The sequence below is a fragment of the Necator americanus genome, chromosome V (assembly GCF_031761385.1).
Source record: "Necator americanus strain Aroian chromosome V, whole genome shotgun sequence".
Classification (NCBI taxonomy): Eukaryota; Metazoa; Nematoda; class Chromadorea; order Rhabditida; family Ancylostomatidae; genus Necator; species Necator americanus.
Genome location: NC_087375.1, coordinates 36,922,686 through 36,938,650, shown reverse-complemented (window position 1 = coordinate 36,938,650; position 15,965 = coordinate 36,922,686). Strand labels below are relative to the sequence as shown.

General features: G+C 38.1%; 1 protein-coding gene across 1 annotated transcript; it reads left to right on the top strand.

The window, feature by feature from the left end:
• Nucleotides 1–4,285: 4,285 nt before the first annotated feature.
• RB195_016316 (uncharacterized protein) lies at nucleotides 4,286–14,272 on the top strand (the record flags this gene model as incomplete). Its single annotated transcript, XM_064207416.1, has 17 exons — nucleotides 4,286–4,321; nucleotides 5,236–5,378; nucleotides 5,474–5,567; nucleotides 5,639–5,741; nucleotides 5,822–5,937; nucleotides 6,302–6,374; nucleotides 6,486–6,561; nucleotides 6,626–6,761; nucleotides 7,689–7,745; nucleotides 7,810–7,921; nucleotides 8,052–8,166; nucleotides 10,652–10,814; nucleotides 12,068–12,227; nucleotides 12,373–12,471; nucleotides 13,119–13,228; nucleotides 13,289–13,466; nucleotides 14,181–14,272. The coding sequence occupies 17 exons, from the start codon at nucleotides 4,286–4,288 to the stop codon at nucleotides 14,270–14,272; spliced, it is 1,863 nt and encodes a 620-aa protein (XP_064063297.1).
• Between the last annotated feature and the right edge of the window lie 1,693 nt (nucleotides 14,273–15,965).

The following is a 15,965-nucleotide window of genomic DNA, read 5'->3' as shown; positions in this document are numbered from 1 at the left end:
TTTTTTTGTAAAGAATTTCCTTGAAGTAAATTTTTCGATTGTTATACATTTCCAAGAAAAAATGGTCTTTTTACAAATAGTCGCCATTTTGTGCCTGACTCCTCATAACTTGAGAATCATTGTCAGTTTCACTTCACTGTGGATCCTTTTTTTTGCATTTTCTTGTTGTATTCGATGTGTTGTATTTTTTTCAGTTTTAAAATGAAATTTGAGGTTTAATGTCATTTTATTGATTCAAGGGCTTATGTAAATAATTTTCGTCAATATAATTTGCTATTTCATTGTTCATCGATTTTTGCATTATTATTTTCTATTGTTTTCACTTACCAGTTACTGTAGTAAGCTTATCTACAGAAGATCTCTGGGAATATGTCTAAAAGACCCAAATAGTTGAGTTTTTTTTTACTCAGTAATCAGGGTTCAGTAAAAAATCGAGAAGGGTATTTTTATATTAAAGTTCCCACAAGGGTTTTAAAAACCTCAGACAGAGATCAGAAATTTGTTTATAACCTACCGTAGCTTGTAGTTTTTAGGAATTCTTTCAAATTGATATATCAATTTTGACACTTCATTCTATTTTCAGTTTTGACTAGTCAAATACGGAGTCAATGTAAATTTATTTTTCAAAATATTTTTCTTAATACATGGTAAATGTGCTCACTATTCCAAGTGCCTCCTTCTTTTCCAATCGTAAGGGGCTGAAACAGCTGAAAATCCAGTGTAAAGCAAAGACGAGACAGTTCTGGTTCAGGATATAGTGACTATGGGCTTAGAGGACCGTATAGAATAATAAAAAGAACAGCCGCATTCTTACCAGTAAGTAAAATTTTCCACTATGTTATCTACATAGAAACGATGTAGTGCAGACGGTAAGACGTTCCACTATGGCTGCAGCATGATCGATTGGAGGTTCGAATCCGCCCTAGTGCTCGCCAAGCCTTTCATCCCTCCGGGGTCGATAAATCGGTATCAGACTTGTCTGGGAGGACGAAAAACACTGACTTGACACATCAGCTAGCCCCCCCCCCCCCCCCCCCCCCAAGTCATTGTATGGGCCAGTTACACGTTCGTAAACCTCAAACAATTCTGAATTGAAGTGAACGTAGGGGCGCAGGTCCCAAGCGGATTGATCAAAGCCAGACCGTTTATCCTTTATGCTTTATCATCAACACGGCTGTCAAAAAAGTTCACCCCAATAAGCGCGTAAATTTCATAACAGAAACGAAATTTCCAGCGTCTGAGCAAAAAATTACTTTAAAAATTAAAAAAGGATTACTAAGAATTCAAAAGCAAAAGAAACATTAGAATCACGTTTTAAACTGATTGAATAGTCATTGAATCATTTTTTGACTTCTCTCTCTTTCATTATTATTATTATTATTATTATTATTATTATTATCATCATTATCATTATTATTATTATTATTATTATTATTATTATTATTATTATTATTATTATTATTATTATTATTATTATTATTATTATTATTATTATTATTATTATTATTATTATTATTATTATTATTATTATTACAGTTGTTATTTATTATTTTTGTCATTATTACTATCGTCATTGTTATCACTATTATTACAGTCATTATTTTTATTACTACTTATTATCACCATTATTACTACTATTACTGTTACTACTATTACTATTATTATCGCTGTTCTTATTTTTAGTGCTACGATTATGATTTTATCGCCAACACTGGTCGTCGCATAAAATTTCCAAGGCATCATAATTGTTTTGCACAAGAATACCAATTTTATCGACTTGTTGGCGTTTCTTTTCTTTTTGGGCGCTATAAAATCCTTACAAATTATGGATGCGGTAAGCACTTTGCAAAAAAAAAACGATTTTCGATCGTGTCGATTTTATTATCTTCGACCTCGGTGACTGCAAAGGGGTGTGGTCTCGTGGACGAGGATTTTTGTAGTTAACGTGAATCATTATCGTCCAGTAGCTGTGGCGTGGAATGCTCCGCTCACGCATTCGCTTACACTTATTCTCTGCGTTATGTCGGTAAATAATTCACTAGATCATCGTAATGATTTATCCAGAAAAGGTACAAAATTCTTGTTGCCTACCTTCAGCAATATTTATTTGTTCCTTTGAAAATATTTCTCCCCTTGGCACAAACTTGTGCATTGGGTGTTTTGTCAGTGGAATTTAGTATTATACGATTTAAAGTGATGCTATCTTTCTGATCTAGTGAATATCGCATTCCGAAACGCATTTCAATCAATGGCGATCATTTTTTTTATCTTTAATCTCTTACAAATCCAAGGATCTTGGTTTCGCGTCCGCGTGACACATTTCTTCAAGTTGAATTTCCTCTGTGAAATAAACTGTTTAAGCCTTTCGTTGCTGATGGTCCTATTTAATTGCGGTGAGATGGGATGGAGTTGTATATTTTCCAGGAAAAAAAAGCATCGAATGCTGAATGAACATAGGCAGGATGCCAACCGTCTCCAATTACCGCGTCTATCGCAGTTTCATCTCCCTCTACCCGTCAGCCCAATCAAATATGGTATTCAATCGGTAGTGCCACGGTTCGACTACACCATCACTGTTCTTCGTCTTTCCAGAATACGATCAATCTAAAAGTAATCTTTGAATTCTCCTCCATAGAACGGGATCACCCCTGCACATGAGGTGATCGGCACCAAAGGAGGTTATCAGCAACAAGCAACAGAGGTCAAGCGTTTACAACTTGCATCCTAGCCTCCGGTGATCGTAGATGGGACCTGAGGGCACCATTGAGGGGAATATCACCGCCAATATTGTGCCGATGGGTAAAACCAGCTGGACCGCCGGGTCGATGGCGGTTATCAGTGCGGTGCCTTACGGACCAAATATCATTGTGACCAAAGCTGCACGTTTTTGTTATCTTTCGAACCACTCTTTATCACACGTTGACCTTGGCGAAGGTGCGTTCGCGTCGGATCAGTTGATGCTGTCTACCATTACTCTTGAAAACAACTCACATCTTATCATCAATTCATGTTAGCTATCTGTCCCTTGGCCTTATGAGGATGAGCTGCCGTTCTGGAACAATTTTTCATTTTTTACACTGGAAATTTACGCTGGAAAATCGCTGGAAAAACTGCAAAAAAACCACTTTTGCACAAATAATTCCATTCGTCCCGTTTCTTGTGTTGTATTTCTGTTCACTTTTCACTTTCTGAACTTATTCGCTCGCAATGTTCTAAGTCATATTTTCCGATATTTTGAATATGTGTCCGGAATAATTTCATTCGTTCTACTTCAGCTTCTACTAAAAGCTACTTTTTGCTCAAAGCTACTTTTTGCTTTTACTTTCTGCCTCCACAGGACAAAAGTCACATTTCTAACTGGTTTACAAATAATAGTTTACAATAAAGTTAGTTTACAATAAACAATAAAGAATCACTTCATCAACTCTCCTGTTGTTGTCATATATCATATCCTGAGTTTTTTTCTTGTTGTAATAGAGCTCAAGCGAAATACATCCATACTCTCTTTGGAGTAGCTCGAGTCACCCTTAAGAATTGTTATTTTTATTTTAGAGAAGGCTATTTTTTCCGCTACGATGAACACTGTTTCACATGCAAAAATGATTTTCCTGAAAATAAATTCAGTTAATATTTAATAAATCAAATAATAGTTAAAGCAAATTCAATCTGTTCTTTTCCTTCCCACTATTTGTACTCGTTCTAAATAAACGGTATTCGCCCCGGTGTGTCATTCATGTTGCTACATTAGTACGAAGTTGGAGCCTACTGTTTAAGTCCTTTGATCTTCCGCCGAAATCCTTTCGGGAACATTCTCTTCATTCATATAGGGCCCCCACTCATTTATTCGTCCAACCATTCATGCGCTATTCATCTGTTATTCATCATATGGATCTGATTTGAGCACTTCTCTCTGCTGTTTAGCTCGATCAGACGATTATTGTGGTTTTTCATATCTTAACATCCTCTCTTTTCTTTTTTCTTGATGATTTTCGGCAAACAGATTTGGCTGATATATCTTAATAAATCCTACTATTCCTATTCTTCGTATTTTTCTTATTTGCACTACTTGCATTCCAGCATTTTGTTTTTTTTTCCTTTTTCATTTATTTGAGAGATGCAGTAACAACAGTAAGCATTTTTGTGGCGAAGATAAGAGAACTGAATTATTCTTGACTCTGCTCTCCTCCGTTTTCCTTCCTAAGATTAATTAACAAGAACCCGTCCTTTGTTTTTTTTTCTTCCATATGGTTCTTTTCTAATTGTTCTCTAATTCTAGGAAACGAAAATGGCTGAGAAGAGTGAATTCCAGAAGAGAATGATGGTAAGTTGCTATTTTTTTCTGCTGCTACATCGATCAACGATCACCTGCTCTGCTGAATCGATGCGTGCACTCGCGTTTTATATGGAGTACGGACCGGTTTATGATTGCGAGTGGCTGAAAAGAGCGAAAATTTGGAAGGACTGTGCACGTGTTTGCAAAATCTTCCAATGCAACACTTCGATTTTGCCCTGTAAAGGGAAAATATTCGCCTGAGTACGACCAGGATATTAGTGGTTCGCTCCTCAAAATCATTCCTTTGGTCGGTCGCTTTTAAAAAAAGATTCAGAAAATTCTGATAGTAGCGACTACTATCTGGACACTTCCTTAAGCCTTTGCACCTGACGTCCTCAAGATATTTATATTTCTAGGAGATTAAGGGGTCTGTAACGAAGTACGCAACTAAAAACCGAAAAATGTTCAAAGAGGGAGGAAATAAAGTAATCTACGAATAAGTTCGGACGGTGGACTCAGACTCCACGGATCACCGTGAATTTCTGGAGCAGTTTCAACAGCAAAATCAATTTTGATGAACAGGATGATGAAAAAAAACTACTATAGATGGAAGAAATGACTTTTTTCTCCTATCCTGGCTTTTCTTTTCTCATCATCTTAGACATTTCTGTAGTGTTTGACTTGGAATTTTCAAATCACTATGAAAATTCACTTGATTACGAATTCCCGAACTGGCAGCTTTCTCGACACCACAGAGCTTGAAGCTGCGTTCCGAAAGAGTTCTTCCGTCTAAAATAGTTTTTTTTTTGTTTGCCCTACAAGATACAGTTCTCCCTCCTCAAACAAAATTTCAGTTTTTTCATCTCTTGTCTGGAAGAATCAAAGGCTAAAAGCCTAGCCTAGCCTAAAAAAAACCATGAGTTTGCAAGCTTCAGCCATTATCCTGCCGGTTATGTTTTCAGGAAATCGGTGTAAAAGGGATCCTGTCCGCAAGCATATCACTCGGTCACAGTCTAGGACTTTTTCAAGCACTGGCTAAGGTGGGAAGTGAGGAACATCCAGCTACGGCTGCGGAAGTCGCCGCAGAGAGCGGTTGCAAGGAGAGGTTGGTTGCAACCGTTGTTTCAAGGATTAAATACGGTTATTCTTCTACATAAAAACCTATAGCTAAAGAAAACGAAAAAAACTATTGATTTTCAGGTATGTGAAGGAATGGTTGTCAGTAATGGCAGTTGGTGACGTTATTAGTGTCACTGAAGACGAGAAATTTTTCATCAAAAAAGAAAATGTAGAGGTAATTTCGTACCGTGCTATATGGTTCCAGACTGTGATGAACGTTTTACTGTGATTCTACGTTTTTTTCAGCACTTACTAGGAGGTGTAGCGGTTCAGTTTAACACTTTTCTTCCCGTTTTTATGAGAGGATACGATAGAATCGGGGATGTGTTCAAGAAAGAAGGACCGCTAGGTACGTAGCTTTATTTTTCAGTCGGTAGAGCTTGGTTAGTTTTCGTTTCTTTAGTTTTAGTGTTATTTATTTTCGTACAGGCCTTAAGTATTCGGATTTCGCTGATTTCTACAATACAATGGCACAGTTCAGTGAAGCTATTCACAAGAAGCATCTGATTTCGGATTTTATTCCAGCTCTTGGATCAGATATGAAGGTTAGTGTGTGTCTTGATGAATTTAGGCTTGGTTTAGCGCGTATCCGACATATCCGGATAATACGTCACGTCGCATACTAATGCGTTATACAGTTTGGTCTTGGTTCTTCATGGATGAAAAAAAAGGAAAAAAAAACGAATTGAGTTAGCAAGGTGGGTACAAATGGTGCCGCTACCGTAGTCATAGGACTAGTAGCACTAAAAAAGTGTTTAACGCTGCAAATCCTCAGATCCTCCACACTTCTTGGGAACACCTTTAACGTTTGCTGTCTACTATCGATTTTTTACACTGATCAATCGGATATCTAGGATCTGAGCAAAAAATAATAATTAATTAATGTCACAGTAACCACTAGGTGTTCAGGAGCGATTAACAAATGGTGGAATGATGTGTCTGGATGTTGGCTGCGGCAAAGGTTTCCATGCTGCTCTTCTAGGTTTGTTTTTAGCTTGAATTCATTGACCATATTTCACCTTCTCCATATTTCATAACTAAATCCTTAAGATTTACTTTCACTTAGTGATTTATTTATTGTGGTCATTTCTAGCGGAAAATTTCCCGAAATCAAACTTTATGGGCATAGATATTACACTTGAGGCGATCCACTTGGCAAATCAACAAAGGCACTTTAAATTTATTTTCGCTCCCGATCCTCTCAACAAAGTTCATCTTTTAACTCCATTTCAGGAAGGACAACGGTCAAACGTTTGACAATCTCGCTTTCATCCAAATGAGCGCCGCAAAAATGGATGATGATTGGACGGATAAGTTCGACATCGTCACAATTTTCGACGCATGTCATGACCAAATGAGGCCTGATCTGGTAATTTTTTCTTCGTTGGAATAGCATCCGTTCAATAACACAATGTTCTGATAAATTTCAAACTATAATCCTATAGTAAAAAAGTCGGTGCAGTATGTTTTCAAGCGGGTTACCGATGCAGCTTTGATGGAAGCAGGGTAAACCAACCCTGAAGTTGACTGAGGGAAAAAGGGACAGAGGTTGCGGCCTCGAGGAGGAACCTATTCGGTATCAACTGTGTGTAGATGCTGTCCCTAAGGAAAAACCTGCGCAGAAGGAGGAAATCAAGAAGAGTTTTCACTGCGTCTGAATTCAGCTTTGTCTTCCTTCTTTTTTCATCTGAGTGATCCTGAACTTTCTGATTCCAGCTCCGAGATTCCAATGATTCCAGCGTGATTGTGATTACAGCATATCATGCAGTATTACTGCGACTTTTTTTTTTTTTACAAAAGATCGTCGAACGCCAAATGATGAAAAGTGCTAATTTGGTTCAGTCTTATCTAGAGAATGTTCAAGACTTCGCAACTCAATTGCCTCTTCTTTTTCCAGAATTTTAGGCGACCTTGTAGGAATTCCTGATCCCCATTCAATTGGGTTCAACCACTTTCAACGTTCATTCAACGACTGGGGAAGATAATGACTAAACCAAGTTGTTCCCAGAAAATACAAATCGATTGAGGTCCGAAGTGTCCTTGTTCCCCTTCGCATGAATAGGATTTTCCAGCGTTCTGTCGATCGATTACAGCGATTTTTCTTCTAGATATTTTCAAGAGATTTTTCGCTTTACCCTTTCGTAGAGAAACAATCGATAAAAGTATTAAAGGAATTAAACTAATAGTGAATGGTTGTCAAATACTGTAATCTGTAGTAATTTTGATTATAATGAGCAGCTGAATGGAGTTTGTCGAAAAATCGTTGAATAAATTGTCTTTGACTATGACTTTTTAGTGTCTAAAGGAGATCCATCGCGTTCTCAAACCAGGAGGAGTCTTTGGAATGTTAGAGGTGCACATTTCTTTACTCGGGTACTAGTGTTACTTCCTCTAGCAACACTAACGGTTATTCTTAGGTGGATGGCACATCGAACGTATTCAAGGATAAGCAGGAAAAAGGTTTGATGGCAGTACAGATGTACGGATGTTCGATGTTCCATTGTCTACCAGTTGGCAGTAATTCAGAAGGTTATACTCTTTCATTCCTCAGGATTTTTCTAACCTTTTCCCTAGACTTAGACTTACGATCAAAGAAAGTAAAATGTAAACATTTGTTTAGACTTTTTTGAGTTTATGACTAAAACTTCTTATTTTTCAGACGCTCTCGGACTTGGTGCTATGTGGGGAAAAGAACGAGCGGTTAAAATGTTGAAAGATGCCGGTTTCGCCAACGTCAGTGTACTACCTACACCTCAATTTGTGATTAATGTATTGTATGTGTGCAAAAAAGATTGAAATGTACCTTTTCTTAATGATTTCACTTTGAATAAATTTATCTACCTTACTGTATTCGTTGCATTTTTGTCACGTTTGCAACCAGTTCCTCGAGCACCTGGCCTAGTCGTCATAAATGTACAGAACTTGTTTGTACAATAGTCTTTTTCGTCATTTTGCTTACTTAAGGAAAGAACTTTTGATCAGAAAAAGTTTTTTCGCTACTCTCTAATGGATTTCCGGCGCGTTCATACATATGTGATTTCTAGAAAGGAGAAAAAACTAACATAAACCCGACGATTGATCTTAAAGGCATCACACCACGAATCTGAGGTGGTATGGATTTCAGGTGGAGTATTTGTATACGGGATGGGAGACTATGGAGAGGGGATGATTCCGTCCATTTCTTCCTGATTGCCGTAAAAAAACGGCCTGGAAGATACGGCTTCAGGCGTTCTGGCGCACTATTTTCTACAGAGAGTTCGACTGGAGCGCGCCAGCCTTGTGCGGCGCCGCATCTTTCGGGTCGTTTTTTACGGCTATTAGGAAGAAATGGACGGAATCACTTCCCTCCGTAATCTTCCATCCCCTATACGAATATTCCACCTGAAATCTGCACCACCTTAGATTCGTGGGGTGATGCCTTTGAAAAGAAACCTAAAATCAATATAAGCGATGTCGAGCTTCAAATTCCACCTTTTTTTTGGAATTGAAGAAAACTATAGCAACTGGAATACAACAATTCTTATGGGAAATTAAGCGCTTTGATGAAAACGTTGGCAAAGAATCAGCTCACAGAATAGTCAAATGAAACTGAATGTGGCGGATAACCTATCCTCAAACGGGCATTCTTGAGAAAAAAAAAGTGCAAGCCTCTTTTACTCTTTAAGGTTCCCCATTATTCATTTGGTACTGAAGATGTGAAAAATTTTGCTCAAAAATGGCTCGAGAGAAGTACCGTCAGATCCAGAACTTGTGTGTAAGGTGTATTGTGCACCGTGCACTATTATGCTAACGTTCTTGTTGCTTATGTTGAAAATTCTGGACATCGATTGAAGGGAACTGCACCTCAATCATCACATACAATACACATAATTCATAGTACAGGATATAATTCTTCGAATTAACCACAAAAAAGTTTTGAATGAAGTTTTGGGTTGCGCTCGCTAACAACTGTTTCGAACGGGAGAATTTTGACGAAGAAAAACTTGTCGCAAAACTAGTTCCTGTAATTGCATTTGATCAAAACTTGCACTTTTGTCGTCGTTTCCTCCACGTTGGCGACTGATTTCTTGATTTGGGATAGAATTTAAATACTGTAGTGGAATTCAAGGTGAGACGGAAATGTGGAAATACAGGAGGAAGGTCGCCTTAGAATGGAAACTTGAGAAGAAAACAAAAGAACTTTCTTCACCTATTAAATACAGTCATGCGATACTTTATAAGAAAAAAATGTATTGTCCAGCACAATGAATGGTCCAGCATCGGGTCAAAATCACTAGAAACCTGGTGCAATTATATAGGCGGTTGCAGCCGTGATGGGACCGTTGCTGTTTCCGACCGGATTCAGCGTGTGATGGTCTCAACGCATTCGCACGTCATATCACAAACAGTTGTTGGGAAAATCCCAACTTGTCGAAATTTCACTGAGTGCCTCCCCATAGAAAGAAAAAGAGAAATATGGCATACCAAGGAAACTTCAGGAACCCGTACGTTATCTTTTGAAATGTTGGAGAAAATCGCAAGAGAAAAAAAAAAGAACTGCACGACTTTCTTGGATTAAATTCTTTCAAAGACAGTGTATGAAAGGAAACATCAAGAAAACGAAAAGAACAACAATCGAAGAGCTGAAAATGTGACAGGATTTAGACTGGATCCTTGGAAAAAAATCAATGTTAGATCAAATTACTTCCAGAAACGAAGCAAATCTGGACGATAGCACAGATCTCTGTGTCTACACAGCTTTCGCGCTCTATTTACGATAGCGCAGAATACGGATTCGAGCACGGAAACTACGTGGCCGAGTGTACTGATGATACATTTTGTACCAGTTCGGCCAATACTTTTTGTTTTTCTTTGTTGAAATCCATACGACCCGAGGTTATTATTATATCACGGTTTGGAAGTTTCAGTTGGGATTGGATCCTTCTTCCTGGAAGAGCAATAAATGATATATTTACATTAAGATTCTTTTCTTTTTTTTTGATCCTGAATTACTAAGGTTTACGCATGTTGCTGTATACAAGGAGAACAATGAAGTGAATCTAAAAGTTTGGAGTCAATTCAAGCACTTTTATAAGAATGCGTTGGCCAAGATTCGAACTCAAATCTCTTCAAGAGATTGAGGGAGCATTTGATACTTGACATATTACGACTTTACGATTACATTACGATACTTTAAAAGCCCTACCTATTACTTTTGCCTGATATGATATTATGTTTTTTTTGCTTATTGAGGTTATCAGTTAAGAATATTTCGTCTAGGATCCCTGAGAAATCCGAGATCTCCAATATGAAGAGGTGTGTGGCTCTAATTGACCTCAACGGTACCCTACACATCGAAGACATGGCCATACCTCGTGCCGCTGAAGCTTTGGATCGACTCCGTAAAATTCGTCCAGTTAAATTTGTTACAAACACAACAAAAGTGAGTTCCAGTTTCCTTTGAACTCGGTAACGTTTTCCTCCCACCATGATACTCTTTGTAGTGATTTTCCTCCATATTGCTAACTATAGTCGAGTCAAAACGACACGAAACATGGTGCAGCTGCGTAAACGGTAAGAATCGACATGGGACCATCGCGAATTGTAGCGAGGGATGGTGCTAGCGAGGGTCCTAACTGTTACGCTCCAACGCGTTACGTTTCGAGCGCAACCGCTTAGGCAACTGGACCGTGATTCTTGTCGTTTTGGTCCTACTATATGTCGCATATATGAGTGCTGCATCTTTTTGCCAAGTTTATTTCCCCCAGTACGATTACTTATAATTACTGTTCCACACACTTAGTCATCTAGGTCCCGCCACTTATGCTTGCATAAACAGCTGTGATACGCGTTCGTTCGGCGCAGGGCGAACGCGGGAGACGAACATGTGTCTGGGAGACGAACATGTGTCAACGAAAGAGGTCGTGTATTTTGTAGCAGTCGCATTGCAATTACTCGGCGAATATACGCCCTGTCGACTACGCGTGGGGACCCATTCGATTTGATATGGGTAAAATTGGAAGTGAAAAGTCGCCCAAAGCAGTTGATGCACTGTAAAGATGCCTACGTTGTAAATAATCGTTGTAACAATCAATATCAATAAAGATCAATAAAGAAAAGAACATTAATAAAGACAGTGGCCGGGTTGTTGTAGTTAATCCGGGTAAAATGTAGTTGGCGGGCCACTCAGTGGCGCCCTTATTTCTCGAAGTAAATACTTAAGTCTATCGACGCGCTAATGCCTAAGCATTAATCTTAGAGGATCTATGACATGCGCGCTAAAGTTAGCAAGAGAAAAATTAAGTTAGAATGTCAAGAATTAAGGGCGCCACTTAGTGCCTCCCCCACCTATATTTTCTCCGTTAATCCTGTGAAAGTGCCTATTTCCTTCAGAAATGTCATGCTTTAAGAGTTTAGGCAAGATTCGAAAGCTAGAGAATATGCTAGAATAAGAATAATGGATTGGTTTTCTGTAGAATCTTGCGCAACCTTCCCATATCGATCGCCCTAAGTTGATTCAACGATGTGGATGTTTTTCTTTATCTCTTTTTCTTTCTTTTTTCTGTTTTTTTTGTTTCTGCCTATGATCGGTCTGCTTACTTTGTGTTTTAGTATAAATGTGGAGCTGCGTGGATTACCAAATCACTTGTAATCCCCGATTAGGCCTGATTGTATTCGAAAAACAGTAATTTTCAGGAGTCAATAAATGTGCTGCATAATCGTGTTACTGGGTGCGGCTTCCGGATATCGAAAGATGAGATTTTTACGTCATTGGTAGCAGCACGGAATTTTGTCGAACAACGAAATTTGCGTCCGATGCTCATGCTTGCGAAAGAAGCATTGGAAGATTTTGAAGGTATCCATTTGACATTTGAGAAAATGATGCGATTATTTTGCAGCTTTTTTTCCGAGTACCTCTACTTTTTTTTTGTTGTTGAAAACTATTCAAGCCTTTGCATAATTTTAAACAGCAATGAACCGTTGAATGAATGTCATTTTAGGTATCACCACGTCTAATCCGAATGCTGTGGTCATTGGATTAGCACCGTCTGAATTCCACTTCGAGAAATTGAACGATGCATTCAAGTTAGTACTTAATGGTTAGTTATCGTACGAATTTCAACATTCACTGTACAATAATAACATTAGATACTATGGATTGGGTGAAAAATAAAAAAGAAATTAAATTCGTATGATCCATGCAAATAAGAACATTTTTTTTTGTATTTAATCTTCCCATAGTTTCTGTCTTTATCTAATGACATGGAATCAAATTAAACGGTCAAGAACCTAGTTTCTGGTTTGAAAATTGATTAGGGTAGTTTTCGCGTAAAAAGTTTAGTAAAACGACTTTTGTTAAGGGTCTTTTTATGTTTGCAAAAAAATCTCCTTCTCTGAGTTTCTAAACTACAACTTTATTTAAAACCATCCATCTTCGTAAAGTGAGAAGAGCTCAAACTAGGCTCAAAAGTCGAAAACGTCGTCAACATTGCGTACCCGTGAGGTTTTTCAACAAAATAAATAAATAAAATAAATAAACCTTTCCAAGATCCTAACGTTCGCAATGAGGGACTGTTCCTTGCTCACTAGATCCATCTAGTTTGTGGAAGTAGATATCCGAGTATAAGGCTTTGAAATGTTTTTCATCTAGTTTCATAAGGACCCTACGAAATTTTTAATGAAGAAGTGTTTCTTCGCTCATCTTGAGGTCAGGCAATGAAAAAAAACATTACGGTGAAAGTTTAAGGAGCAGAACTGGTGGCGGTTCATAAAGGACGCTATTACAAGCGTGGTGATGGTCTTGCTCTGGGTCCCGGTCCATTCGTTGCAGCTATCGAATATGCGACTGGAGCGAAGGTAGGTATCTTGCTCTAATCACAAGTAATGTCAAAAACTAATAATCAGCTTTTATTATAGGCAACCGTTGTTGGTAAACCAGAATCAGCATTTTTCCATATGGGAGCCTCAACACTAGGCAATGATATTGATTTGGCCAATAGTGTAATGATTGGCGATGATGCGAAGGATGATGTTCTTGGAGCTATAAATTGTGGAATGAAGGGAATCCTTGTGCGCACAGGGAAATATAGGAAAGGTTTGTTGGTTTATATACAAATTTGTGTTAGTGTTCTACACATGAATGAACTGTATGGTTTTCGCGCAGTCCTATCCTTGTTTCGTATTAATTATATAATATATATATATCGATATTGAACATAATAATAATATTGACTGATTCGTTTTGTACTTTCTTGCGAAATGGACATTCTTTATAGTCGAATTTAAGCAACAGCCAAGATTGTTAACAAAATTTATTACGGCTAACGTTTCGGCGTTGTCGCCTTCGTCAGAGCCTGGAAAGTAAGAACATTTGCAATATATCCTCTCAAATGCCTCATCCAGAACAAGTCATCATCCCCTAGGATATTACACCCGGAAACAAAAACCAAAAAAGCCCAAATCGTTGTGCCTACCTCAGTAGCCGCGTTGCCGTGATGTTAGCGGATATCCGCGTGGAGCAATCGCTCCGCTGATACTAATTAGGATGCTACCCGCATATGACCCCGTAGATCAAACCCGCAAAGGTCTTGATACAGAGCCAGCTCGTTGGTCACGGCTAAGCACTCTTCCTTTCTATTATAGAAACGAAACGTTAGCCGTAATAAATTTTGTTAACAATCTTGGCTGTTGCTTAAATTCGACAATCAACAAGTTGCAATCTCTATGCCAAGATTCAAGGAAAGTCGAACTTTCGCACTTCTGGACATTCTTTAGCTATTCTTCCATTTACTGCATTTCATATTTATAGGCGATGAGCTACAGATTCCCCAGGAACGAAGAAACTGCGTGGAATCTTTCGCAGAAGCTGTCGATATGATCGAATCTGGGGAAGTTTTGTAAAAATAACAGTATTTTTTCTGTATATAGCTTCACTCATAGAGTTATGACTGAGAGTGCTGATGAACAAGGATAATATTTGACGCAGTTATGTGATGGATTCCGAAATATTTTTTTGAAATAAAGACATTTTACGAAGGTTATACAAATGAAGAATGAATAAAATATAAAAGCTGCAATTGAAGTAGTGTTTTCGCGCATCAGTAGAAATAATAATGGTGCTTGATGGTATCAGCATAATAAAAGCGTGTAATAAATCATCTATTCTGTCAGATGTAGAAGAAAATGAGAAAAATGACTAAAAAAATCACTATTCCACCTAAGCAGCTAGAGGAATTCGAAGGGACGAAGTCTCAGACTCACTCGCAGCAATACAATTCACTACTGTTCTGAGAAAGAAAGGTGAACTAAAGATACAGTAATTTCCAAGCACTGGTGATGATTTTGTTGTATATTCTTCTTTTTTTGCGTATATCAGAGCGACTAAGGGAATGAAAACCGAAAAAAAAAAACAACCAACGAGGTGCTATTGCAGATTACTCGTGTGGTTTTAGGTTCAGGGAGTCTTTCTGAAGTTTGGTAGACGTCCATAAAGCTTCGTATATCTGCTGCAAATACTCCGGAAATAAAGCTTTAGGGGGGTGGGTGTGGTGCAGTCGGTTAGAGGTCCGTTGTGGCCACACGTTCGAGGGTTCGAAACCACCCTAGTGCAAACCAAGCCTTTCATCCCTCCGGGATCGATAAATTGGTGTCAGACTTGTCTGGGAGGATAAAAACAATGGCTTGATTATCGGCTGGCCCCCGGCCGTATAGGTCATTGTATCGCCAGTGACTTTGTCCTTTATCCTTTCAAATCTCTAGGTCCTTATTATCTTTTTTAGAAAATCTTTGAGCATGTTCTGGAGGTACTGAACATACAGACAGGGATTAGGCAGAAAAAAAAAACATTTTTAGTATTTGCTGTTCGGGAAATATAAGAGAAAAAAATAGCTTTACTTCATTTCTCCAGCATGCACATCCTTTACTATATTAAATATTGAGAGAAAAGCAATCATAGGATTGCCTTTCTCTCTAAATATTTCGTGGTTCCTGAAAACCTTCCCACATATGATATGAAACAAGCGATGAAAAAAGTAATTCTTCCAGTAATTTCCCTTCTCTCGAGTGCTCCTCTTACCTTGCATTTTGAGAAAGTTTTGAGGTTGTACACTTAATTTGTTGTCGACAATGTTTTTAATGACAAGAAGAAAAACTTCCTCCTTCCTGACTAATTCCGCTTTGCAGTTCATACTTAGTAAGTCACCTCATTCAATATTGAAAATTCTGGCAAACTTTTGTGAAATATTAGTTATGAATGATTTAATTATAAATTGGGGATACAAAATCGTTAAAATAGAAGAGTAGCCCAATTTTTCTTTAAATCAAAAATCTGTTTGAAGTAGCATTTTATCGTTGAATATAGTGCCAAAATAAAGCAACAAGAACTTCTCAGAAATGTTTTTCTAGGATTCAGTGGTTCAACTCGATCCCAATCGTCAGCTCCATCGCATCGTTTCGACCGCATCCGCTTACGCAATTGCACAGAGTTTCAGATCATTCTGACCCGACCATGCCTCAGTTTGTAAAAAGTGGATTATAAGTGGAGGGTAAACATCATACCGGCATGGATTGAAATTCAATTTTCAAATAATGTCGA